We start from the raw sequence: 27,308 nt of genomic DNA, 5'->3' as shown, positions 1-27,308 counted from the left end.
CATTTTGGAAGGTGCAATCAATTTGTTCTCAAAAGACAACAACATTAAAATTTCAATAAACTTTTCTTTCAAATGTCTTCAAATACCACGAAAAAAAATTACACCGACTATCAACGGTTAAGGTGCATCTAGCACGCTCCCAGTAACTGACATTCACATCACTGAAGGCCACGTGACAGCTGCCCCACGCGCAGCTACTAACCATGAGAACTGTCAAATTAGACAGCTTTATGTGACGCGCGCGCCAAACAGCAGCATCCCAAGGACTTGTGTATGGTTTTCACTTTCAATTGCAACAAAGTTAAAGCAGTTTGTTTTCATTATAAAACATTTCGTTTTTCGTTTATTTTTGTTCACTTATTTACACGGTTTAATAATACACAATAATAAATGGTTGCAGCGCTTCAGGTTTCTTTACGTAGTAGTAGTACTTTCGGTTTACTTTTTTCTTCTTTTTGTTACTTTCTTTCCGTTGCGTTTGGTGCGTATTTGTTTCGTTTTTTTACAATTCATACAAATACCACTTTTTAATAAAAATCACATATCGATTGTACACACTAAAAATAACTTACAAGTTGCGCGGGAGTACACGGTAGAGCCGTTTTGTTTGGATTTTGAGTTATATTTTTTTTTTGCTGTCGGAAGGGAGGTTTGGTTGGTAACTTTTGGAACCGCGCTCCAAAGTGGTAACTTTCGATTATTTTTTGTAATCAGGACGGGGTCTGTCCACGGTTGGACAAAGACGGAATCGATAACAGGTAGCTATTCAAAATAGTACACAATAAAAAACAGTATAAAACACAGTGAAGATACAGAACAAAGGAGACAAATTTCAAAATTGGTTACAAATTGGGCAAGGTGCTTTCGTAGTTGCGTGTGGTTGTGTGTGTGTGTGTTGGCAAATTGGTGCAAATTTCGGCTCCGCTCTAATATCTTCTTGCACGTGTGTGGGGAGGTGCACAGCTTGTGAGGAGGGTGGGTTGTGTTTGTGTGTGTGTGTGGCACATGTCCACTACTGGCAACACTTCCGGGGAAGTCGTGGCCGCGCATTATAAATATACTCTCGTAACATTACACGAAAACTTTACACATACTTAATGCTGATAGCTGTAATCTTGGCCGTATCCGCTGAAGCTGGTGTAGCTGGTGTCGTACTGGTGCTTGTAGGCCGGCTGCTCGTAGTGGATTTGAGCTGGCTGCGCCTGAACGTGGATGTGCGCCGCTGGCTGGGGCTGGACGTGGTGGTGGTGGTAGTGAACCGGGACGGCAACCTTAACCGGAACTGGGACCGGGACGTGCTTCTCCACCGGGATGTGCTTCTCGACGGTCACCGGGTAGGGGCGGTCAACGGGGACCTTTACGGGGTAGGGGACGGGCTTCTCGACGGTGTAGGGGACCTTTGGAGAGGGAAGTTTTCGGTTTGATGGAAATTTTATTTGAGTATAAATTTTCAGTTGTTGAATATTTGTCTCCTATCATGAATCTCAGGATAAAAATAAACTTAAACTCTCTTACAATAATCGACATTTTTGAAATCGATGTCAGTAAAAGCTTCAGTTTTCTCAAGGTGTAATAGATTTGAGCTCCCTGAACATTCTCCAATCGACAGAGTTGAATTGTATTGAATATCTTTCCGATAAATAAGATTGTTAATTTTGGATATAAATGCTATGGAACTATCTAAAGCTGCCATTGAACCTCAGTTTTTTCCAACGTTGGATCATAATCAAAATGATTTTTAGTATATTTAAGGGGTAACATACATGTTAATAGGCAAAAATGTCAGAGGTTGGTTTGAGCACACAATTAAACGTTTTTTCAATCTGTTTTCAGGGCGTTTCAAAAAACAGGTGCCACGATATCTCAACACTGCTTCGTCCAAATCAGCTCAAAATTTTAGTGGAGACTCGTTAAACCAGTTCCGCGTGCATGACGTTTTTCAAAAACTTTATTTGAAAAAAAAAAAATGGTTTTTCATATTAAAATTTTTTAGGTTTTCATTTTTGTAATTTTTTTTAAAGCAATATTTCAAAATTGGGCTTCGTCATGCACACGGGATATGGCTTGAGAGTCTTCATCTCAAATTTCAGCCAATTTGGTCCATTCCATCTCGAGATATCGTGGGACCCATAAAGCAACTCTGCACAGAAAAAAATATGTGAATTTACTCGATACGGAAAAAATGAATCACATGTAAACTCAGTTGATGTAAACTTGACGTAAACGATTGAATCGTACGTAAAATCATGTTTTTACGTATAATTTGTCGCAAATTTACATCAAATTGCATTTAAATTTACATCATAAATGATGTAACATTTGAATATATTTTTTTGTGTGTGTGTTTGGAGAAAAACGCTCACAAAGTTTGACAGGTCGCTTCGCGCATGGCAAAATTTCAAACTTAAATCATCTCTTACTCAGTTTAATCATGAAATATCTTCATGAAACTTTCGAGAGTCCCATCTTTTTAGTGGATTTATTAAGTTTGCAGCTATAAGAAATTTTGTGATTTTTTACATGTATGTAACCCCTTAATTCTCAATTGACAAACATTAATTTCTGTGATTGAGATTAAAGAGTGGCGAAACAAGAAACAAACTAAACATTATTCCCTTTATTTAAGATAACATAAATCACTTAAAACTGAATACACTTCAAAAAAGAATTCATAGCCTTATGTTAATGACTGTGCACTAATTTTTTTTATTTAAATAAAAATGGTCGAAAACTTGGCACTTGCTGATAGATTCGATAATGTCGTTTAAATCAAATTGCAATAATATATGAAAAGATTTACTTTAATTCATTTCAAATTTCTAATATGCTTTTTAAAAGTGTTTCATTGTCTATATATTTTGATTTAATTATCAATTTTCACATTACATTCAATAAATAATTTGAAAATGCTACAGATGAAACTTATATCCAAAATATAGGTTTAATTGCACGAAAAATCGAGCTGCCCTAGCTAAATCAATTTTCCTTACGATTTTGTTTGAGAAAAGTCACTATTTCAGTTGAGGCCATTTTTGATTTTTGCGATTTGGGTGGCCAACATTCTCAAAAATGGCCCTAACGAAAATAAGTACTTTTTCAAAAAAAAGTATGAAAAATCATATTGCTTGTGCTGCTCGAGTTTTCGTCCAACCTAGCTTATATTTCGGATTTGATCTCAGTTCAGAGAATTCAGCCCTGATTCCCTTCTGGCCCCTTATCGGTTCTTATTTTTTTAAATGATTTATTTTCTCAATTCTTTTTTTTGCATTGATGATTCTATGTTTGTGATTGTTTTAAAATAAAAATACACATTAAAATAAGGCTGTATTTTGAAATGTGGAAAATTTATGTTATTAAATATTATAATTTTATCTAAACAACGTTTGAAAAAGTGAAACTCTTCAGGAACTAATAACTTACATTATTTACTCCAAATTTTTCACCATACCCAAATGTAACATTACCACCATTTTATATGAATATACAGCTTCCTAAATTATTTGAGATAATCAAGATCAATCGTTGAAATTGATGAGATATTGATAAATAAAAAAATCAAAGCAATTAAAGCAACATTTCCAACCATAGTTGTTTTAGACAAACTGGCTTTAAGAATTTAAATAACCAGTTTCTGCAATATTTTTTACTAGCTTGGTACTAATTACTTATTATCTTGAATTAATTGTTGGGCAATATTTTAAAACTTTTAAACTTTAGCTTAAATGCGTCATTGGTGAAAACTAATCAAGACAGTAAACATTAACTATTTTTTTGCGATCGATCTATCTTCATTTATGCCAATTGTGAAAATGTATGAATATTTACAATTTTAGATGTTTTTTGGTCCGTGAAATCCGTATAAAAAAACAACAATAATCGTTTTTTAAAAACGTACCATGTGATTTGAACACTTTGTTCGTGGTTTCAATTTTCATGAACGCATGTTCACGGTTTTGGGAACACTTTTTCCTCCGTGTTGGTAGTAAAAAATATGTCAACAAAATTAAAGTTCTTTTGTAAATTTCGGTATAATGACAGTTATCTCACCGACACTTGTCAATTTTGTCTTCAAAGAGCCTCAGTGGTTCTCATTTCAGCAGAATTCCACAAAACTATTTTAGCAGGGACAACTTACATGCTTCTCGACGTAGTAGGGCTGCGGAACGGCCACCTTCACTGGGTACGGGACCGGTCGCTCAACGGGCACCGGCACCGGACGGTCAACCGGAACCTTGACCGGGTATGGGACGGGCTTTTCGACGGTGTACGGGACGGGCTTCTCAACCGGGACTGGGTAAGGCTTGGGCACTGGGACTGGGTAGGGACGGTCAACGGGCACCTTCACCTCAACGGGGACCTTCTTCTCAACGATGTACGGCACGGGCTTCTCGACTTCCACCTTGTACGGGACGGCGACGTGCTTCACGACTTCGTAGGGTTGCGGAACGGGGACCTTCACTGGGTAAGGGACGTGCTTGGTCACTTCATAGGGCTGAGGTACCAACACTTTGACGGGGTAAGGGCGATCTACGGGGACATGGACTGGGTAGGGGATTTTCTTCTCCACTGGATATGGAGCTGGCACGTGGACTGGGACTTTGACGTATTCCTTGACATGGACCGGTACATGCTTTATCACTTCGTAGGGCTGCGGGACGGGAACCTTAACCGGGTATGGCACGTGCTTTTCAACGGGGTAGGGAACGTGCTTCTCGACGGTGTATGGCACTGGGACACCCTTGGTGACGGTAATGGTTTTGGTGACATCGGCGTGCGTTCCAATCAGGAAGGGCTGGCCGTATTGGCCGCCGTAATGGCCACTGTAGTGACCACCGTAGGCCGGAGCCGCCTGGTAGGACGGAGCCGAGCTGTAGGCACCTCCCACGTGGCCATGTCCGCCGATGTAACCGACGTCGAGCCCGTTGATTCCGTACCCGTAGCCCAGGTTCAGCAGGCCACGTTTGTCCAGCTTCTTCTCCAGCGGCACGGCATCAGATTTCTTTTGCTTCTTTTGCTCTGATTCAGCATTGGCTGAAACCAGCAAAAGTGCTGACAGACAGATCTGCAGAAGAACCAGAGAAAAAAACACAAAATTATCACTTGCAAACACAAAGTCCTTTTTCGAGGTCTTGTCCATTTCTGTTGGAACGTTTTCCACATTTTCGCTCAAACACTTTGCACAGAAAACACTCCACAAAAATCGTCGCACAAGTCCTTCGTCACACAAATCTTCGCAAAATTTCAACCCAAACTCTACTCACAAATAACTTCATTGCGATCCCACTTATAATTGTTTCGCATCGATCCCAGACAATGAACTGGATGCTGATTTGTACTAACTTGCCGCTTTTATACTACTTAAATCTACCGAATTCACTTTCGTTCCATTCTGGGGTGGCCGCCGATCTGCAGAGCAGCACACGCACAGTGCCGAGGGGTTGCGCGCTCTCCGACTCTTGCGGGAAAAAAAAGCTCACTCTCCACTCTCTGTTTGGCTCTCTTGGTGACCAATCGGAAACCAACCCCGTTTGAAGAAGTGGTCGGCGTCCTCGACAAACCGGCAACTCTGCACCCCAAGAAGTGAGCAAAGCTTCGCGCGAGAGAGCGCAACCCTTGAGAGTGAGAGTTGCCAACGACCACGCTGCTCCATCAAGGAGAGGAAAATTGGCTCGCGAGCCGAAGTCGGAGATTTTCCGATCTCTCCGCTGCTGGTCAGTTGCGTCGGTGATCGACGAACGAGATCGAACTTCTTCGGTGGACAGTGTCGCGGTCGTATGAACCATCAACCAGAGTTAATGTCCAGCGACGCGTTGATGGGGGTCGGTTTGCTGATAATTTCGAAGATTGTAAGTTCTGCAAGGACCTTGAGGAAGTCAGAAGGATGTGACCTCCTACCCCCTAAGAAAACGACGGCCTCCCGTGAGACCTCCTTCAAACCAGTTAGTAAGTCAATGGAGTATGTTGTCAGCAAGCCAAACTACTTGTTATGCATCGTCAAGTCCGCGACTTTGTTTGTTTGTTCAGTGCGCAGTTTTGCAACATCGCAAGAAACGGTTTTGCCGGTCGGTCGGTTGATTTTGCGTGGGACCAAACCCTTTCGGAACCTTGATCTGGTTTGGTGCCAACTCGCCCAGGACGGTTGGTGAGAACGCGCTGTTGGTGGTGTCGGTGAACTCTGGGGTCGCAGAATGGGGCAAGGTTTTGCGGAATTTCCGCAACGAAGCTGTGAGCCAAGGTGGCATTGTTTGAGCTTTTTGAGCGTGAGCCGAAAGTTTGCAAAACATTGCTTGGAATGTGAAGATCTGTTAAAGAGATGAGATTTTAAGAGGTTTTGATGTGGAACAGTAAACAGTGGCAAGGAAAGTTCAGTATGAAACAATATTGCCAGTTATTTTGGATGTGTGCGTTTAGTTAAAATAAATTGAAATTTAAAAAAAAGATTATTGATATGTGACAACCACATTGAGCAGTTCTCTAGGATTTCGGTCATTCGATTTTTTTTGTATTTTTTAATCCGACTGAAACTTTTTTGGTGCCTTCGGTATGCCCAAAGAAGCCATTTTGCATCATTAGTTTGTCCATATAATTTTCCATACAAATTTGGCAGCTGTCCATACAAAAATGATGTATGAAAATTCAAAATCTGTATCTTTTGAAGTAATTTTTGATCGATTTGGTGTCTTCGGCAAAGTTGTAGGTATGGATACGGACTACACTAGAAAAAATAATACACGGTAAAAAAAATTTGGTGATTTTTTTATTTAACTTTTTGTCACTAAAACTTGATTTACAAAAAAACACTATTTTTAATTTTTTTTATTTTTTGATATGTTTTAGAGGACATAAAATGCCAACTTTTCAGAAATTTCCAGGTTGTGCAAAAATCATTGACCGAGTTATGAATTTTTAATCAATACTGATTTTTCAAAAATCGAAATTTTGGTCGTAAAATTTTTCAACTTCATTTTCGATGTAAAATTAAATTTGCAAAAAGTACTTTAGTGAAATTTTGATAAAGTGCACCGTTTTCAAGTTATAGCCATATTTATGTGACTTTTTTGAAAATAGTCGCAGTTTTCATTTTAAAATTAGTGCACATGTTTGCCCAGTTTTGAAAAAATATTTTTGAAAAGCTGAGAAAATTCTCTATATTTTGCTTATTCGGACTTTGTTGATACGACCTTTAGTTGCTGAGATATTGCAATGCAAAGGTTTAAAAACAGGAAAATTGATGATTTCTAAGTCTCACCCAAACAACCCACCATTTTCTATCGTCAATATCTTAGCAACTAATGGTCCGATTTTCAATGTTAATATATGAAACATTTGTGAAATTTTCCGATCTTTTCGAAAAAAATATTTTCAAAATTTTCAAATCAAGACTAACATTTCAAAAAGGCCAAACATTCAATATTACGCCCTTTTAAAATGTTAGTCTTGATTTGAAAATTTTGAAAATATTTTTTTCGGAAAGATCGGAAAATTTCACAATTGTTTCATATATTATTATTGAAAATCGGACCATTAGTTGCTGAGATATTGACGATAGAAAATGGTGGGTTGTTTGGGTGAAACTTAGAAAACATCAATTTTCCTGTTTTTAAACCTTTGCATTGCAATATCTCAGCAACTAAAGGTCGTATCAACAAAGTCCGAATAAGCAAAATATAGAGAATTTTCTCAGCTTTTCAAAAATATTTTTTCAAAACTGGGCAAACATGTGCACTAATTTTAAAATAAAAACTGCGACTATTTTCAAAAAAGTCACTTAAATATGGCTATAACTTGAAAACGGTGCACTTTATCAAAATTTCACTAAAGTACTTTTTGATTGCAAATTTGATTTTACATCGAAAAATGAAGTTGAAAAATTTTACGACCAAAATTTCGATTTTTTGAAAAAATCAGTATTGATTAAAAAATTCATAACTCGGTCAATGATTTTTTGCACAACCTGGAAATTTCTGAAAATTGGCATTTTATGTCCTCTAAAACATATCAAAAAAAAAAAATAAAAATAGTGTTTTTTTGTAAATCAAGTTTTAGTGATAAAGTTAAATAAAAAATCACCAAATTTTTTTACCGTGTATTATTTTTCCAGTGTAGTCCGTATCCATACCTACAACTTTGCCGAAGACACCAAATCGATCAAAAATTCCTTCAAAAGATACAGATTTTTGAATTTTCATACATCATTTTTGTATGGACAGCTGCCAAATTTGTATGGAAAATTATATGGACAAACTAATGATGCAAAATGGCTTCTTTGGGCATACCGAAGGCACCAAAATAGTTTCAGTCGGATTAAAAAATACAAAAATTAAAATTGAAGAAAAAAGACCGATTTCGTAGAGAATTGCTCCATTACACTTTTCAGTCGGATTAAGAAAGTTATGGGTTTCTTCAAGATGTATTAGTCTGTAAAATCTACAGATTTTTTTTATTTTCCTGAAAAATTAGATAATTAGACTATTTTTAAAAAACTAAACTTGATAATAAATCATAAAAATTCATAGTTTAATGCAAAAAAAACACTTCCTATAAAAATAAGAGGTTTGATTTTTGCCTTCCTCACCTCAATGGCTATAAAATCACTCGAAAAATGGCCCACCTTCACGTATACCTATCGACTCAGAATCAAATACTGAACAAATGTCTGTGCGTGTGTCTGGATGTGAGTCCGTGCATCGAAAAATATGCACTCGATTATCTCCGGACTGGCTAAACCGATTTGGACCGTTCTGGTCTCATTTGATCCGTCTCGGGGTCCCACAAGACCCTAGTTAATATTATGAAGTTTAGAAAAGTACTTTAAAAGTTATGCCGAAAAACTCATCTAAACTTTGGAAGATTGTAAAAAAAGGTGGTTTTTGTAAGAAAACCCGTCATGCTATATATTGTTGGAAAGGTATTTGAAAGACCTTTCCAACGCGTTCAAAAGATTGAAGATCTGACAACCCTATCAAAAGTTAAGAACTTTAGTGTTTGAATACATTTTTTTTAGGCTGGATCTCAGATATTTTTATAAAAATAAGTGTTATTTATACACTTTTTTGAGGCTATGTAGTGTATTCACTTTATGATTGCGAGGAAGGCACCAACCACCTGAAGGTGGTAAAGTAACGTTTTTACTTGATGAACGATAAATATTGTGGACCCTTCTTCAAACGAATCTTCTGGAAAGTTTAACAAATTCGTCCGCATTCTTCACTCCTTACGTAATAAAAGAGCGAGAGATAAATAAACAACAACAACATTTAATCGTCAATATATCGATGCCTCTGAGGTCTCTTGTACTATGCTTGCTTGTTTCCCTTATATAATAAATACACATCAGGATTCCTGATTCCTGATTCAGGAATATTTATGAAATTGTTTTCCGTTCCATTTTTTTTAGAAAATACTAACTGCTACACATGCAAATCCAAGCAACCTTGCTGAAGATACGCCTTAACGCAAGTTTTGTTATAAGCATCAGAGCAAGCTCTCAAAAATCTGATTTTTAAAAGTAGCAATTTAAGCCATTAGAAGAAATATAACCGTTTATCGTCACACCAAGCTTTTCGACCTATTCTCGTCACTTTTGCAGTTTGTCGCTATTCAATCAACATTTTCAGATTTATTAAATACTTTAGATAATTATTAAATACTTTTCATCAGTTAAAAACACTTTATGATAGTTACATTTGCTCTTGACCGTGATGTTTGGTAAATACCGTGAAATGCCACCATTTTTTCAATAATCTTTAGTCAAATGTAGAGCCAATTTTCCGGGATAACAAAAATTCCGGGAACCCTTAAATTTTTGTCAGATTTTCCGGGAAATTTTAAATTTATTGAACATTGTTCTGATATTGGTTCTTATTGATGTTGTGCAACAGGATAGGACAGCATCTAGCAATTGTACTGCCCATGATCACATAAATGTCCCATATGCAATTTCAGCAAGTTAAGAAAACGAGCTTTGAAGTTTGAAGAAGTATTTCTTGCAAATTCCAAATATTTGATCATTCCACTAAAAATTCAACAGGGGGATCTCACAGATGCTTCTATTTAGGTTAGTTTTGGTTATTGTTTTGATTCTGGTCTCCTCTTTTGAATGTCTTCATTAATTTATTAATGCCGTTAATTTTCAAATCTATGGAAAAAATGGTTAATGTTATCAGCTCAGCATAAAGTACTTCAAAAGACGAAGTTGTGTCAATATTTAACTCTAAATTGATCAATATGCATATGGACTTTTATGCGAACATGGGCAGTGTAGTAGTAGGGGAAATTCTCGTATGTTTGGCAGGTTAACTTGCTCCTAACTCCATCTAATTTTCACTATTTTTTCACTATTTAAACAACTGAATTTGCCAAACTTTTGATAGAAACTTGCTTGCTCACTTCTTATTGAGCTATTTATCACTCGATTTCAGTTGAAAAAGCTTTTCAGGGTACACAGCAACCAAGAAAGTTGTTGTCTTTTTAAACAAAAAAAAATTTAAACTCACGGACCGAATCCTGAAATAATTTGATTATAAAAATTGACAAATTTGGTTGTAAATCTTTATGAAAATAGTAGCTTAAGGGATGAATAAAAAATAATATCGATAGTTTCCGTAGTTTTGAAGATACTAAGATGGCTGTAACAAAAATCTGGGTGCAAAAGTTCAGTTTAATGTACACCGTTAATATTAGAGGCACGCTGGAATTAGATGCTGTTCTCCTAGTAGTTTATATTTAATTGGTAATATTTTGTCACGTGGTTTTTAGCCTAATAAATTACTTCTCATAGCACGAAAAGATTATTAAAATTATACATAAATCTGCAATATTTCACAACATTGAGTTAGTTTTTTTAAAGAATATATTGTACTGTTAACTTTTCAATAACTTTCCTGTACACAATTACCCTAAAATAACAAATTTGTTGTGTTTATCTTTTAAGCAGATTATTGGGTTTTGTAAAAATCCAATCTTTTGTAATTGGGATTCGACGAGAATTCATTTTTTTCCGTCGTGGAAAATCACTAGCCCTATTCATGATCAAAGTTTTGATAAGGGTTTGTTCAAATATTACGTTCAGAGATTTTCAGGATTTCAGACCCTCCTCCCCCCTGTCACGCACTTTTCCTATACCTTTAACATGGGCTGTCACAAAGCTCCCTCCCACCCCCTATTCATGGACGTATCTTTTTACAAACCCTAAGCCGACTCTTAGAGATAAGTAATGTTCAGAGCACATTGAGATCTCTGAAAAACAAACATTTTCGTTTTTGAGAAAAATATTTGGAAATTATTGATCAAAAGTTACAACTATTCTAAACTAAAAGGATCCAATTCTAAGCTCACATGTCTCGAAAAAGCCTAAGCAAATTTGTATGCTCCATTTTGTATTCCAAAAGAAGAATAGGTTATGATTCCACCTTAATGTAATTTGAAAATATTTTGTAAATTTTGTTCAATTATTGTTCATCAATTCGTTAAAAAAACTGACAAAATTGTTTGAATTAGCAAAATACATATTATCTAGAAAAAAGATAAATGCCTGATCAGATTTACAGAAACACCCCCTGTATCCTGAACCACTTTTATTTTTAAAGTCAAAATTTGTCCCTTTTCATTTGCACCGAATCCATTTTCTCAATATTACATTACCGCCATTTTGGTAGCCACCTAGGATTTAATATTTCCAAATTACCTTATAGCATATTTGAATTCATCGTCATTTCGTCATTTAATTATCCGAATTGTTTTTTTTTTTTCGATGGCTTAAAATACTCCGACTGTATCTCAAAAAATGATCATGGAAAAAGTATACTGGAAAGAAGTTCAATGTTCCTTCCAAAGATCGAATGATTAACAAAACACCTTCAGGCAAAATGCATTAGCAATTCAACGGACGAAAAATGCATCGAAAAATGGGCATAACATGCAAATTTTATTTCAAGATCAACTGGATATTAAAAAACACGTTTTTGGGGAATCTCTTGCTCCTCAAAACTGGATTTTTTTTCTTTTGGTGCATTTCTTCTTTTATTTTCTGGCACGATTTGATTACTTTCATGTTGATGCACAAGTTGGTTCATGAAATCTATATATTATTTTAAATAGCTGTTCACTAGGGTGCCCAGAAGCTGATTATTGTTCCTTGTCCTGTTTTAGAATTCTGGGTCAAATATGAGTAAAATCGGTCAAAATTTACCCATTGATACTCGAGGGAGTAGTTTGTATGGGAAAAATCGGAAAAATCTATGAAAAACCAAATCTTCTTATGGTTTGATCTGCAGGGCACGCTACTTTTATCCAAATATTCTCAAAAGTGAGATCCTTATTGGAAATTTAATGTTCTACAACTTTGTACAATTGTACAGAGCTGTAAAAGACTCACCTGAAAAGTTGTTAGCGATTTAAAAATGTAAATTTTGTATGAAAAACATTTTTTTCACCAACTTTAGGCACGAGTAGGGTTAATCTTAACCAATTTCGCTCAAAATTTACACAGATGCTTAAAATAACCCAAAAAACGTTTTCCGTTTGTGATGCTGGGGGTTATTTTTCTGAGCACCCTACTGTTCACACAAATAAAAAATCTAAAAAATTAAAAAAAATATTAAAATACAAAAATCAAAACCAAAATCATTCAATAAAAATTGAACTATGGAACAAATTTCCTACTAACTAATTAAGATAACCGGAAGCGAAACTAATCGTCCTTCATAAACCCTTTATTTCAGCCAAGTGTTATCAAACGGAAAAATACCCAGCTGGGCTCAAAACACTAAAATTTAAATTAACGTTCTCGAACGCTTTTAAGGTAAACGAACCCACTCATCAAGATACTAAAAACTAGATCGAAGCTTAACAGCGCCTCATTAGAAAATCGAATTATTTGAATCACCTCTCCGATGTCTCGCCATCAAGGCTATCTCGAACGTTTCGGTTCGCGTTAAGATAGTCCCAAACCGGTCTGTTATCATCACCTGGGGCTTCTGGCGTGCATCGCTATTCCAGGTTGTGTTGTTTTTCTGATCAACCTTGAAATTGATGAGGAATTAGCTTCCTTGAATAGACTTCCTGGTTGAACAAATTGTGTTTGGAAGCGTTTCTTTGGGTGTTATCATTTTTTGTTCCGGAAATTGGAATTCGATCAATTTTGTTTTTTTAATATCAACTGCTAGAAATCGGAATATTTAGTTCAATGAGAAGGATTTTTGTTGTTGCAAAACTGCTTTATACAGCTCAACACAAAATTCAGTTAAAAACCCCGTCAAGGCCCCTTAAGGGTCACTTGCAATATTTCTTCTTCACCACTTCCTTATCTCTCCCCCTTATTATGCCAGCCGAAACGGTCTCCGTGACAGAAATGCCCAACCTTCATTGCCTGATTTCAACGATTCGCGTCGTACAACCGACACCGTTATGATCAGACTTGGCACTACTGACCGGCTATCAATCCATGTCCGCGTCGTCGAGCCAGTCTCGTTATTCCAGTCACATTCACTCTCAATGGGCACGTTTTGCGTGACGTCACCGGTTCGCACGCTGAACAAACCGAACGCGTTAAATTAGCTCTCTTCACAGCCGTACATCGTGGATGCACCGTGGAAATTGCACTTCTAAGCTTTGCGGGTTTGGTTTAGAGCGGGTGACAAAGCCGCGTTGCATCAGGTCCAGCGAAATTTGGCGGTTCGTCGCTTGTGGATTGGCCAAGTCTCCCGCAGTAAAAATCGCTGGTTTACGGTTTCGCTTGCACTTTCGGTGCTCAAAAGAAGACTTAATGTGCTAATTTCGGGCATTACACGGAGAAAAAAGAGTTCCTAAAATCGTGAACAAGCGTTCATGAAAATTGGAACCACGAACAAAGTGTTCAAATTTCATGGTACGTTTTTCAAAATCGTACCATGGAATTTGAACACTTTGTTCGAGGTTCTCATTTTCATGAACGCTTGTTCACGATTTTGGGAACTCTTTTTTCTCCGTGTAGGTGACCAATGTTGAGAATTTTCCCCCTCTCGATAGTTCAATCCAAGGGGGGGAGGAATCATTATCGCTGACAAGTTGCCAACACAAAAAGATGTCTATCAGTGCGATGAAGATATTACTCACTGGTGAGGTGATCTACTGCTACTGCTCGTCATCAGCGGCCCGGCGAGATATCAGCTGAAGAAGATCAGCTCGTAAATTAGAGCTGCAGCGGAGGAGGAGGAGGAGGTCGAGAAGATCACGCCAAACTTGGCAGGGCAAGCGGCGCTGCTGTGGTAATCATAAGGTAGCAAAGAGCTGCGGGTGCTGGTTGTCTATCGGTTGGGAACGAACATAAATACGGTTGAAAGGGGGGAGCAGGGTTGGAGGTAGTCGAAAAAACTGCAACAGAATCGTGAATCTGTGGACGTTTGAGCACAGTAGCAAATGTTTAAAAAAAAATTACGAAAAAATTCTGAAAAATTTTCTAAATTTTTATAACTGTGCAAAAATCTGAAAATGTAACGAAGTAGGTGCAAACCTCAACCCTCTCAACCACCCTCATCGCAACTGTCTCTAGATCGCTAATCTGAATAAATTTATGAAATGATGAAGCATAACGATTATGGTACATGCAGCAGCACTCCACCCTAGTGAAGGTGAGGGAGAGCAGTTAATAAGATGCTAAATTATTTATGTTTCATGTTCTCACCAGCCCGGGTTTTTTTTTTTGGATAGGTTGTGTCGCGTACAGCAAAAAGATGAGGGTGTGTTTTGTTCGAAGATCGAAGAAGATAACGAAGGGCGGTTAGCTAAAGTGATTATTTGCATATCAAATGGGTCGTGCCGAAAGGTAATAAGATTATTTATCGTTTAAAGACGAGCAAATGTTTCGTAAGAAGTCGTGTTCTAATCGATCAAAACCATAATCTACTCGTCATTTGTTTTTCGAACATTTTAGTTGACAATTTAAGTTTTTTGAAAACTAAGATAACTTTTATAATTTAAAAATAATGTAAAAAACTCCAAATATCATCAAGTAGCTAACCCACTAGAAAGAACATTCAATTCCGTCGTGACCTGCCATTTTCAAAGAGAGGAGTTTGGAGGCCTCCGAACAAGGAACCCAGCCAGAACTGCCGTAGCATCGAGAATGCTTGCATAAATTGCACCACCACCGACCCGACGACATCGACCTGGGCTGCAAGTGACTTGAGCGCGATCATGATTTTGCGCTCGTTACCCAGTTCTCTGCTAACCCATATGCTTGCAGGGGGCCTCCAACAGCTGGTTCTGGTTTAAGCACTTCTTGGAGTTTGGCGTTACGTAAGAGCAGGTATTCCCCCTGCAGTCATTATTCATTGTCCAGCCCTCCAAAAGGGTGCCAAGAGTTGCGGTTTCAGTGTTCCAGCGATATGAGCTATCTTTAATTGAGGCAGCACACAATTTTTTAAGAGAAACATTTCGCGGTTGCATTAAATGCAAATGGTCGCCCCACGCCGCAGGCTGCTGTTTGAACCCCCGCTAGTTGGGCCATTTGATCAATAATGTCATATTGTGCAGGGAAGGTTGCAGGGCACAATGACGCTGCACTGTTGCACTGTTGATAGCAGCAGCTGTGGCAAATATCCCCTCGAAACAGTGTGTTTTGCAATCCTTTTGTGGCAATGCAAAAGCGATGACTCTATTGAGAATTTCTCCGGCAACTATGAAAATTTAATTTAAATTTAATCATATTATTCATTGAAATTACTGCTCATCAATCATGCATTTTTTAAACAGGTTCATGTTGATTTTGAAACTGATACCGTACTATCGATTAGATAACAACTCGCGTTACAGCCAAAATAATGAAAAAAAAAAACTAAATTTTCTTTTTCTTTGCAATGTATCTGTAAAAATATATTCAAAAGGTCCCAAATAAACAAAAATCTACAAAAAAAATGTACAAGCTATTTGCGACACTTCTGTAAATGTTTTTTTTTATTAAATAAGGTCGGTACAAATGTGATTTAAAGTTTTTGTAACCGACCACCCACCAACCCCCACCCCTTTAAAATTGGTTCGAAAAATCAGGAGGCAAAAAATACTTTATAGCATAGCATAGCATTGGTGTCTACCCGTAACTACTACTTCGTTATTGACCAGGACCCCCAAACATTGCTCCGTGGACCACAGATGAAAAGTAGGAACCAATCATCACCCCTTCGCAATTTTCAAAGGTCCCTATCGTGCTGATCAATACCGACGCCGGCCACGACCAGTGGTAAGACTCGGGGAAGTGGATGGGAATGTTAGCCGATACTTGAGTGATGGGACCGCCAAATCGACTGCGTCTCCGACAAAGTATCACATGAGTTTTGAGGGGTTAGTAAGATGGGTATGAGGTCAGGATTCACTGTGGTAGGTGATGCGACCATGAGCAATTTGTTTATGGGTTGAAATTTTAAAAATCTTAGGCAGCCGGCTGCGGAAAGATACCTATCTAGGGATTTTAATATAGTATTAATTCGACCGCGATTCTTCAGAAATTCTCCTTCGGCGTGCCTTCCGATCAACGGTGGTGTAGGAAGGGCTTCATTCATTAAAATTATTTTATATCATAAGCCTTAAAACATATTCGTCGACGTGCCTTCCGATCCTCGATGATATGGAAAGGACTTAATCCAGCAATACGACTTGCTTGTCTCAAAAAACAAAAATCGGATCGTTTCTATCGAAATTATATAAAGAGAGCAAAAATAGAATTCAACGGCCGACGAACGCGCGAACTAAAAAAAAGAAAAAAGAAGAAGAAGAAATCCAATCACTTCATGCACTCGAACAGCGACACAAAAGAGACGGAAAATAACACGAAAAAACAGGACTGCGCGTTACCACAAGCACCGCACTACTCAATCAGGAGGCAAAAAATACTTTTTCAAAAAACTTCAAAATTACAATGCTAATTAAAGTGCAATCAGCTGAAATTGATTCAAAATGCATTCCCCTGCGTTTAAAATCATTTTTGGCATGTTTGGGTTGATTTAAACATCCCTTCTGGAGTTTTTTTTGAAAAGGTCCAATAAACCAAATTTTCAGTTTTTGCTTTTTGGGTGTTTTTTGATACCCCTGACTCAAGGCGGTTCCAAAAACAGCCAAAAAGCAAAAACTGGAAATTTGGTTTATTGGACCTTTTCAAAAAAAACTCCAGCTTTGAATTTTTGAAAAAAAGTGATGTTTAGTCTCGCAAAAAGATTTTTTCGCTTATTTTTTTTTGTTTTCGTAAACTCATACTTTTGTTGCAAACTAATGATTGCAAAACAAGTTAACTAGTGTTAACATTTTAAAACACTTTTTCTATTCAAATGTTGAGACTGTGGCTTGTTATTTAAATTTTTATATTTTTTTATTTTTTCCCTTTCTGTCGGGTCGCAGGGTTTTTCGCGTTCGTCGTCGGTGTGCAACAACAACAAAACCTTATCATACCATTTCAGCTTGATGAACATCTTAACTCAGGGGTGCCCAACCTTTTGGCCCTGCGGGCCAGATCTGATGTTTCTGAAGCAGTGGCGGGCCGGAACTAATATTTGATAAAAGTTGAAGAAGTTAACACATTTTTGTTCAATTTTTATTATTGGGTTCTTTTAAAGAAAATAAATAAAAGAACTAGTGTTTCAAATAAGATTCCTAAGTCTTGATTTTAAGAATGAAAAAAAAATATTTAAAAAAACTTTCAAATTTCAATAGCCGTTGCAACTTTTTAAGTTTAATTTGAATGAGACATGATAAAATTTATTCAAACGAAATTTGGATTCGAACATCCCTTTTAAATAACAAACTTTTTTGCGATATTGTGTGTGTGTGTGTGGTCCAATCCAATACCCGCTAACCGGTAGCGAAATTATAGGAAAGTATAGTTTGTATCAGACTTTGTATATGCCGAATGCTGATACAGCTTATCTCAGTCCCGGGTATTAGGTGGTGATAGCCCTCGCGCTGCTTCCAACGACCCGTTTCAGAATGACAGAGCTCCTTGCGGTCCAATTCCGAGGTCGCTGGGCATTGTTCGGCCCCGCCTAAACATAGAAGCAAGCATCTGAAGGAAACTCGATCTATATTTAGACTTCCAATCCCCTCAGGCAAATCAGGGATCAGCGCGTATTTAATATGAGAAGATAACATGTATCAACAACACTACGGATCAATTCACTGCTTGAGTGTAAACCTGCTGATGGCTGACTGCTTAGCGTCCCAGACCACCAATCCAAAGGTGTGAGTTCGAATCCCACCTGATTCATTTTCGTTTTTGTTCATATTCAAAGTTCAAATTCCTGATTCCAAATTTCAAAGGTACCGACCGGGATTTGATCCCTGAACCTTCTGCTTGTGAGGCAGAAGCCGTAACCATTAAGCCATGGAGCCGGTAACAAACTTTTTTGCAATATTGTGCACCTTTATTCAAATATTTTAAAAAATATTTTAAAATGATTTTAAACACAAGCCTAATTTAAAAATTGTAAAAAATATGTATTAAATCATTTTCAATTCATTATTTTCCAAATACAAGGTTTATGAAAAAATATATTTTTGCTCTCTTATTTCATGCCGCATTGAGAAATTATTTTTATATTTTTAAAATATTGGCAGCGATCTATTCTCAGTATGAATAATTTGCCTTTTTAAGCTTCACTAAACAAACTTTATCACTGAAAAGTTGTTCTGGAAAAATTCATTAGCTTTTGCTTACTTATTTATTTAAAAATATAGAAAATAGAAAAAAAAATCGATTGGAAGTAAACACAGTAAAAACCGAAAGAAATTTAAATGTATTGTTTTTTGCACATTTTTGGACAAGAATTCAAGATTTTTAATAAATTTCACAATTTTACGAAATGGATCATTTTGTTTTCTTGCTAAATTTTTCAGTCATAATTATAAGAATTCAATTCAAACATGAAGAATGTTGTTAAAATATTTTAAAATTTGATCTTAAGATTATTTTTTTAATTCAGACATTCAATTTATTTATTTAATATTTAATGAACAGCCTTAAGGCCCTTAAGAATTATTTTGAAAAACCGTCGCGGGCCGGATGAAATGGTTTCAAGGGCCGGATCCGGTCCGCGGGCCGGACGTTGGGCAGGCCTGTCTTAACTCGTCGTTCGCTTCGTTAATCAATACCCCACTAAACATCAATCATGTGAAACTCGAAAAAAAATCTCAATTTAAAAGTTACACTGTTTAATCCTTCATCATTTAACTACAAATGATTTTGGTTCTATCTTTCCACAGTCAGCTGTCTAAGATTAAACCATTTCATTTAAAATTTAACAACCGATAAACGGGAAATGTCTCATCCGCAGCATCCGATTGCTTGCCTTGAGATTAATACATAATACCGTTCAACAAACTCTATGATTTTGAACAGGAACTTTTTTTAAACCTTTTAAATCGATCTGACTTTTGAGCAAAAAGAGCAACGGACTTTGTTGTTTCTTCAGTTAATGCCAAAAATAATACAGGAAAGTCATAGAAAGATTTTTTTAAGTGTATTACAACTTGATCTTTTCATATCAAAAGCTGTCGAATGATATCAAGAAATAATGATTTGGTTTGTTGGGAAAAATAAATCAAAATGGTTTGCTCTATAATAAAGTAAAGAAAATCTTTCCCAGTTCCTGAGGGGAACACCCTTGAAGAGTATCGGGGCTGGCATTTACAAAGCGGATTCAGTGTCAGTTTCATTCTCAACTCGAATCCAGAAGGGAAAAGATCACCAGTTGTGTTGGTCCGAGCCGGGATTTGAACCCCGATCTACCGCTTACGAGGCGGAAGCGTTACCACTGGGCTACGTGGCTCGGTCAAGAACTGCTCTATAATACTGCTGTATAAAGTAGGTCCCTATCTTATCACCCTTCTCGACATGGCCAAAGGATCTAGAATGTTATTATGTTATACTGAACAAAAGTTAACATCATAGCTCTAAAAAACTTCCCCGAAGTAAAAAAAAAAAACATTATAAATTCACTCCGCTTCTGACGATATTTTTTTCAAACTGTATCAATACATTAAAAGATTCTTAAAAATGCATTCCAAATAAAGTGTCCAATTTCCCGGGAATTCCAGGGAAATAAATTTTTGATGTTTGTCATTATTTTATGTTTTAAAATTGAACACATATGTCAATATATTTATGTTTTTTTTAATAATTTAAGAAATAAATTTGTGTACATATAAAAACAATGATGATTTAAAAAATTTTCCGGAAAATTAAAATTGGACGCTCTAATTCCAAACTATCAATTTTCAAACAGATTTTCCCAACTTAAATAAAAACATAGAGAAAAAGCATGCATTTTCGGCGGGAAATATAATAAATTTAAAGAATAGTTAATTTATTTTTTGAGCAGTTCTCTACGTATTCGATCTTTTTTTTAAATTTTAATTTATGTATTTTTTAATCCAGCTAAAACTTTTTTGGTGCCTTCGGTATGTCCAAAGAAGCTATTTTGCATCATTCGTTATTTTTTCCCAGATCGGAAAATTTTACGAATGTTCCTTATTTTAACATTGAAAGTTGGACCATTAGTTGCTGAGATATCGACGTTAGAAAATGGTGGGTTGTTTGGGTGAGACTTAAAAAACATCATTTTTTGCTTTTGAATCCTTTGCATGGCAATATCTCAGCAACTAAAGGTAATATCAACAAAATTCCAAAAAGCTTAATATAGAAAATTTTCTCAGCTTTTCAAAAATATTGTTTTCAAAAGTGAGCAAAAAATGTTCACTAATTTAAAAAAAATGGTAAACTGCGACTATTTTCAAAAAAGTTACCTAAAAATAGCTAAAAAGACTTGAAAACGGCGCACTTTATAAAAATTTCACTAAAGTACTTTTTGATTGCAAATTTGATTTAACATCGAAAAATGAAGTTGAAAATTTTTTGCAACAATATTTCGATTTTTTGAAAAAATCTGTGTTGATCGAAAGGGATTGGTAGCACTGCTTGCCCGGTTCAGTTCGGTTTTATAGCTCGTGATTTAAAATAGAAATATTTGAGTGAATATTGATCGTATCGACGCGGAAAATGTGTTTTTTGACGGCTTAGATCGCCTTCATTGCTGAAACGATGAAGTTTTCGACTTTCCGAGTTAAATTAGTGGCTTTTTCTCGCAAAAAAAGTTTGGATTTTGAGGCTGAAAGATGGTTTCTTTTCGGAAAGGAAGAGAAATAGACAGCAATGACAGAAACAGCATCATAATTTTCCATGGTGTTGGTGGGAGCGAGTACTCTTTATGTCTCTTTTTCTCGTGTGCGTGGGTGTTTGTGTGAGTGACTTGAGCGAGCGTGAGCTTACGCTCCAAAATGCGGACAGAAAGGGAAGGAATATATGCTGTCAGTTTTGAGTGGTCGGCAGCGTGACGGACTGGTGAAGGCGCGGTGTGTTTGTCAGCTTTTGTGCGAGAGATAGTAATCGCGAGCATCTCGCTCAGATTGGCAGTGTGACCAGTTTAATTGGATTTTCTATGAAGATTAAAATCATTTGACTGTGTTGATGTTATTGGAAATAGTGAAACAAGAAGATCATACCAGTTCAAAATTTAAATAGTTATGAGTTATATGAGGGCATAGTTTTGAAGAAAAAAAGATTGAGTGCACGACTTGCTCTGCTCAAGGTTTGCCAGTGGAACTGGTTTCGTGATAGGCAAATTAATCCAGGAAAAAACGAGATTGTGATTTGTGGCGGCTGCGTTGCATGAGATTTGTGCCAGTATTTGTGCAGTTTGAGCCATCTTTCTGGCTTGTAAAAAGGAAAAATCAGTAATGGTGAAAATAAACGGGTTTCGTGCGCATGATTTCCGGAGTTAAAATTTTGGGAAAATCGGCTGCCATCATCGCGAAGATCACTCCATCTGTAATCCTGCTAACGCGTGCTTCAACGATAGCTGGTTGCCACTACTGATAGCAGCACACGCATACGCATACAACGACAGGAAGATGGTCGTTTAGTCATTCACGAGGATCTACATCGAGATCTACATGTATTTGCTTCTCTCTCAACGTCTCAACGGTACTCTAGTGTCAATCGACTTTGGTGAGTCGGTGTTGGTGAAACAAGGTTTGTGGTGCTAGGTAAGTCCGTTCCTGCTTTTGCAGGTGTTCGACTACATCAAAAGGTAAGCTAAGATATACTTCATTCATTAAAAAAAACAGAGAACATAAAAATTCAGAGTGGGGTTAAAGGGGTTGCCAATATTACTCATGTTTTTATTTGTTATAAATTACCCATATATTTTTCTATTCACAGGAAGCGAGTTGTGGCGCTATAACCACGGCAAGTAGTGTCCAGGGCATTTGTGGAAATACAGTGTCCCATCCCTAGAGGGTCCCGGAGCACCAAAACTTCTTAGCATGGTGGCTCCCAACGAATTGCCTAAACAAACAGGAACGTGAGCGGGGGATCCCCACGTTTCTTCCTCCCCTGTAGATTCAGAAATGTGTTGTTGTTTGAACATTCGTGCTCAAACTCAATCCAATTCAACGAATCATCTTTGCGGTAAACTTTACGCAGTTGGCCTGGCCGCTTTAACGTTTGTGATGTTTCAAAGCAATTTATTGCATTGGGGCACTGCAATTGTTAATAATGACAAGAGGATGCTAGGCGTTAATCAACCTAAGGCATTTTCCAGGATGCCCTCGAAAGACTGGCTGCGCTAGGGTTAGATTAGATTAGATTAGATTAGAAATCTGTGTTGATCGAAAGATTTTTTGCACAACTTGGAAACACAATTAAAAAAATCTCCACATTTATAGGCAATCTCAGTTGAACAAATTTTATGTAAAATGTGAAAACTTGTGATTTGTGCTTCGAATTCAGTATACAATGCAATATTATTCGATAATTGTACAAACAAAACTAGTTTTAATAAATTTCAAGTAAAATTCCGACAATTTTACTTAAAATTTATATGTAGTTTGCTAAACAGCTTAAACACTTAGTTAACTAAATATAATCATTGATTTTTTTGCTTAAAACTAATTCAGCTACTTTAGTGATGGTACATTTAGCGTACAAATAAAATTTGAACATCTTAAATATGATTTTGACAAGAAAAACTATGACTATCAAAGTCACCCCGGAATTTAAACTAAGAAGTTTTAACGTAACTATTTTTCTAAACACTATTGCAAAAACTTTTTTTCCAAAATAGTGCATGGACTTTGTGTGGCCAGTACATGTTTTAAAAATAATAATCTTAAGAAAAACCTTACCTGTTGGAAAATCTTACAAAAACAAATCCTATCAAAGTCACCCCTGTTTACGGTATGTTAAACTAAAAAAAATATCTTTTGATTTTTCATCACAATTTTTAAAAGGCCGCGATTTTTTTTTTTCAAAGGCTCAAGGAATTAATTCCTGAAATATAATCGATAGTTAAAATATCGAAATGATCAGTTTTTGCAGAGACCTATAACTTTAATGAATCACCCCCCAATCGATCGTGGCGGTATGGCAATAATGTCCATATCGATTGATTTGACTAATGAAGGCATTGTCGGCAAAGAAGTCACTGGAGCGACCACACCGGTCCCTTACATAATCCTTGTGCGCTGGAGAAATTGATCATTTCAATAAATCTTCCAAAAGTGACTGTTGGAAATGACCACCGTGGCGGCGGCGCCCCTTTTTTCGCAAAGTGCATCCATGCACGACGACCTACTTTGGACCCTTCTTTCGTATTGGTATGCAACCGCGCGATCATCGGTGTGGCCACTTTGGGGTCAGTTTGGTCAACTGGGACTGGGGATGGACAGAATATTGCGCATAAATTATTGATCCGCTGGGACGTCCGGTGCATAGCAAATATGATGCATCGGAAGGATTGGAGTTACATTCAATAAAATTTAATCGCAAATTTATGGCCGCGGAAAGATTTGCGGTGGGTGGAAATATGAATGCAAATTGAAATGAAGGCAGAAGTGATAAAGGTATTACGAGTAAAGGGTGAATGACAACAGCTGACCTGGATACAAAAGAAGGTGTTATGAAAACAGCACTTTGCCAACAAAACCATAACTTAAGCATTTAGCAAAGATGTTGAAAAAATATTTTAGACTTACTTAAATTTATGATAAACCTTTCAATACGGAATCAAACTCAAGGGCCCATTCTCCAGATTGATCCTTATACCGTGGCCGCTCACTCCTTTTAATCTACCTCGTAAATCTCACCGTTGCTACTAATGTGCACAATTTAAGTCAAATAAAACACCCGCGCGCGATCCACATGTGAGCATTCCCGAGCATTCCGACTGAGCCTGCCAAGAGGTCAAATTGTGGCGCTACCACCGGCTTGGCGATGAATGTCGACGACGTGGCATACATTTAGCCCATTATCTCCGGTCGAGAATCGGACCATTCCGACACTTTAAGGTTCTCTGACTCTGGTTGCTATTATGCACGGATATGCAACTGCAATAAATTAAAACACACGGGTGAGATAATTGCCTTTTGTTTGCTTTGGTGGCTTCAGGACGGACGGCTGGCGTGGAAAAAAGGGTATACATATTTCAGACCTCCGACCTGCACGTGGTGTATGACAACCCGTAGATACACGACCGAAATGTACACGGGAGGAGGGAAAAGCTCCGAGTCACTCCTGAAGTCACTACTGCAGAAGCTGGTATTTACACTGCACCTCTTGGATGTTATGCTCTCTTGTCACTAACTCCAACAGTGCAACTTTTCTTAATTTTTTCAACAATTCAGCTTATTTCAACTTTGGCCTTTTAAAATGAATCGACCCATGCTTTGACACAAACTTCGCAACTTTATCAAAGTGTGACCGCGTTATTTTTCTATAAAAACCCCCAGTCAAAATCAAATTACGTCAGGAGAGCACAACTTTGACAGCATGAAGCACCGCCGTTCTGCTATCAACTGGATCAGGTGGCTCCATTAGTGTCAATTTCAATTTCGCAGATGAATTATCTTATAGGTGGGAAACGTTGAACTCGTGCGGTTAACTCCGAGTTGGGAAATACCGAGCGATGCATGTGTGGTGTGGTCAAAGGGGTTCGGTTTCCTTGATTGATTGGGTTCTGTAGCTTCTGGATTGTGGGATTTTGCAATAGGGAGGTGAGGGGTGACGGGTATTCTTTTGTTTTTCTATGTTGGACCACTTTATAATAATCCAACAGTTGAGTTGTATTTACAATCATGATCAATGAACAATTGATCTCAGAACCTCTAGTGTGACGTACATTTTGTCAATGTTGGTGTGATCCTTGGCCGTCTTACCCCCATCTCCCCTGCTTGATCAAACAGTCGTTTCAGCTGGAGGCTGGAACGATGATTCTAGAACCACAACAGAGCAGAGTTCGTTTGGATGAGGTAGGTGCTAATCAAACCGGGTGATAAAATTTGGTTTGTTTATTTACATGACGGTGAGTCATTCTTTGATTCCATTATTAGGGAAGATCATTTAAATTGCGGTAAGCTTAAAAGTTATGGAAAAATTCAGATTATTTTAAATTAATGTTTTGTGACCAAAATTACCTGTCCGTGTACGAAGGTATGATTGTTGAGGCAATTGCAAACCTCTTTTTACACCTAAGCTTACATCCACCCCGGGATTTAAAATGACGACCTTTGGATTGTGAGTCTAACTGACTACCAGCGAATCCACCGAGACGACGACTCCTACACCTGGATTGAGCTAACGACCTAACCTCTAGGTCAGACCGGGGCCAACATTTACTTCCCCGTGCGACGGAAGGCGTGATCAGACAAATCTTTTCTCGAAAAATGCCACCGAGACCTCCTGGGATCGAACCCAGGCCGACTGGGTGAGAGACAACCACGCTTACCCCTACCCCACGGGGCCCTGCAATGTTGTATTGTTTATTTGTATTGTTTTATTGAATTTTTAATATTTTTTTTTGTTTTTATATGCATTTATCATATCTGGTTATTTTTTATCGACTAATACGTTATAAATTTTTGAAACGTCATTCACATTGTAAATTACATATGAGTTCTCTACGATTTCGCCTTTCGCGCCTTTTTTGCGAACTTTTAATTTTCTTTTTTTGATTTGGATGAAATTTTGTCCATCCATTCCCCATGACACAAGAGGCCATTTTGCATAATGAGTTTTTTCATACAAATCTTCATAAAATTTTGAGACATGATTTTTTGATCGATTTGGTGTCTTCGGCAAAATTGTAGCTTGATTAGAATTTTTTGGAAAAATAGGTACACGGAAAAAATCCAATATTTTTGTTTAACTTTTGATGACTAAAGATTAAAATCTCAAAATATGTTTTTTTTTAATATGAATGAATTAAAATGAAAATTTTGTAAAATTTTCTGATTCATTCAATTTTTTTATTTTGTCTCCTAATCAATGCTTGAAAAGGGATCTATCACTGAACGGGACTGCTCGATATTCGATAGAACTTTCTGTCAGCGATCATTTCTCAAAACGATATTTGATCGCTGACACACAACGCCTATCAAGACCGTCTTTGCTTGGCGACGGTCGATGAGCGTTAACACGAAGACGAAACGAACGAAAAATGAGCACCACTCAAGCAGCCGCCCGAACGAGACAACGTGCTCTTTCTCTTTCTCCCGTTTTTGTCTCTCTCTTCCTAGTGTATGCTGCGTGGTGACAGAAATCATATGATCGCTATCATTGGAGAGATGATCGGAATCTCAGTAGAATGTCAAACGACCGCTCTCTTAGCGATTTTTCTCCTGGAGGAAGTCAACGATAGTGTGAGTGACTTTGCGTAGCACTCATTCCTTTGTATGTGAAACGAACGAAAGTAGAATGTAAAAATCAGGTTGTCGTGGTGAAGACGATTGGAGTGTTCTGTCAGCTATCACAAACAAAGTCGAAATTTCGCAAGCCCTGCTCCTAATACATATAAATGTTTCGAATATGAGCAATTCCAGCTCAAATCAGGAATTTTTCTGATACTTTTGTACCCGACCCTCTCCGATTTCAATGAAACTTTGTAGACATGTTATCCTAGGCCTATATAAGACATTTTTGTGCATATGGAGCAAATAGTACTCGAGAATAACATTTGAGAAGGGCGTAAGGTATTTAAATATTTTTGTATTCTGTAATTTAAAAATTACTGTATCTCGAAGCCGTTGCGTCGTATCAAAAAGTGGTCAAAGACAAACTTGTAGCAAATTGGACGGGCTTTCTGAAAAAAATACACTGAAACAAAAATACACGCCACTTTTATGTCATTTTTCAATTTTTAAGTTTTAAAGTTAAATTTGAAGGTGATGTCACGATTTTTTTTCGCTCAAAATTTTTGAGAAAATACCCTAAGATGTTACCAAAAGACTGACGA

General features: G+C 37.2%; 2 protein-coding genes across 2 annotated transcripts in view; one reads left to right on the top strand and one right to left on the bottom strand.

The window, feature by feature from the left end:
* The window catches only part of LOC6042071 (angiotensin-converting enzyme), a 238,985-nt gene that overhangs the window by 174,158 nt on the left and 37,519 nt on the right, over positions 1-27,308 (top strand). The window lies entirely within an intron of this gene.
* LOC6042074 (repetitive proline-rich cell wall protein 2) lies at positions 625-5,372 on the bottom strand. Its single transcript, XM_038251648.1, has 3 exons — positions 5,262-5,372; positions 4,136-5,062; positions 625-1,397 (listed from the first exon to the last, which is right to left on the bottom strand). Exons 1-3 carry the CDS (start codon positions 5,271-5,273, stop codon positions 1,095-1,097), a joined length of 1,242 nt encoding a protein of 413 aa, XP_038107576.1. The 5' UTR covers positions 5,274-5,372; the 3' UTR covers positions 625-1,094.

This window comes from Culex quinquefasciatus, chromosome 2 (genome assembly GCF_015732765.1).
Source record: "Culex quinquefasciatus strain JHB chromosome 2, VPISU_Cqui_1.0_pri_paternal, whole genome shotgun sequence".
Lineage (NCBI taxonomy): Eukaryota > Metazoa > Arthropoda > Insecta > Diptera > Culicidae > Culex > Culex quinquefasciatus.
Note: the sequence above shows the minus strand (reverse complement) of the source record. Positions and strands in the feature narration are given on the sequence as shown.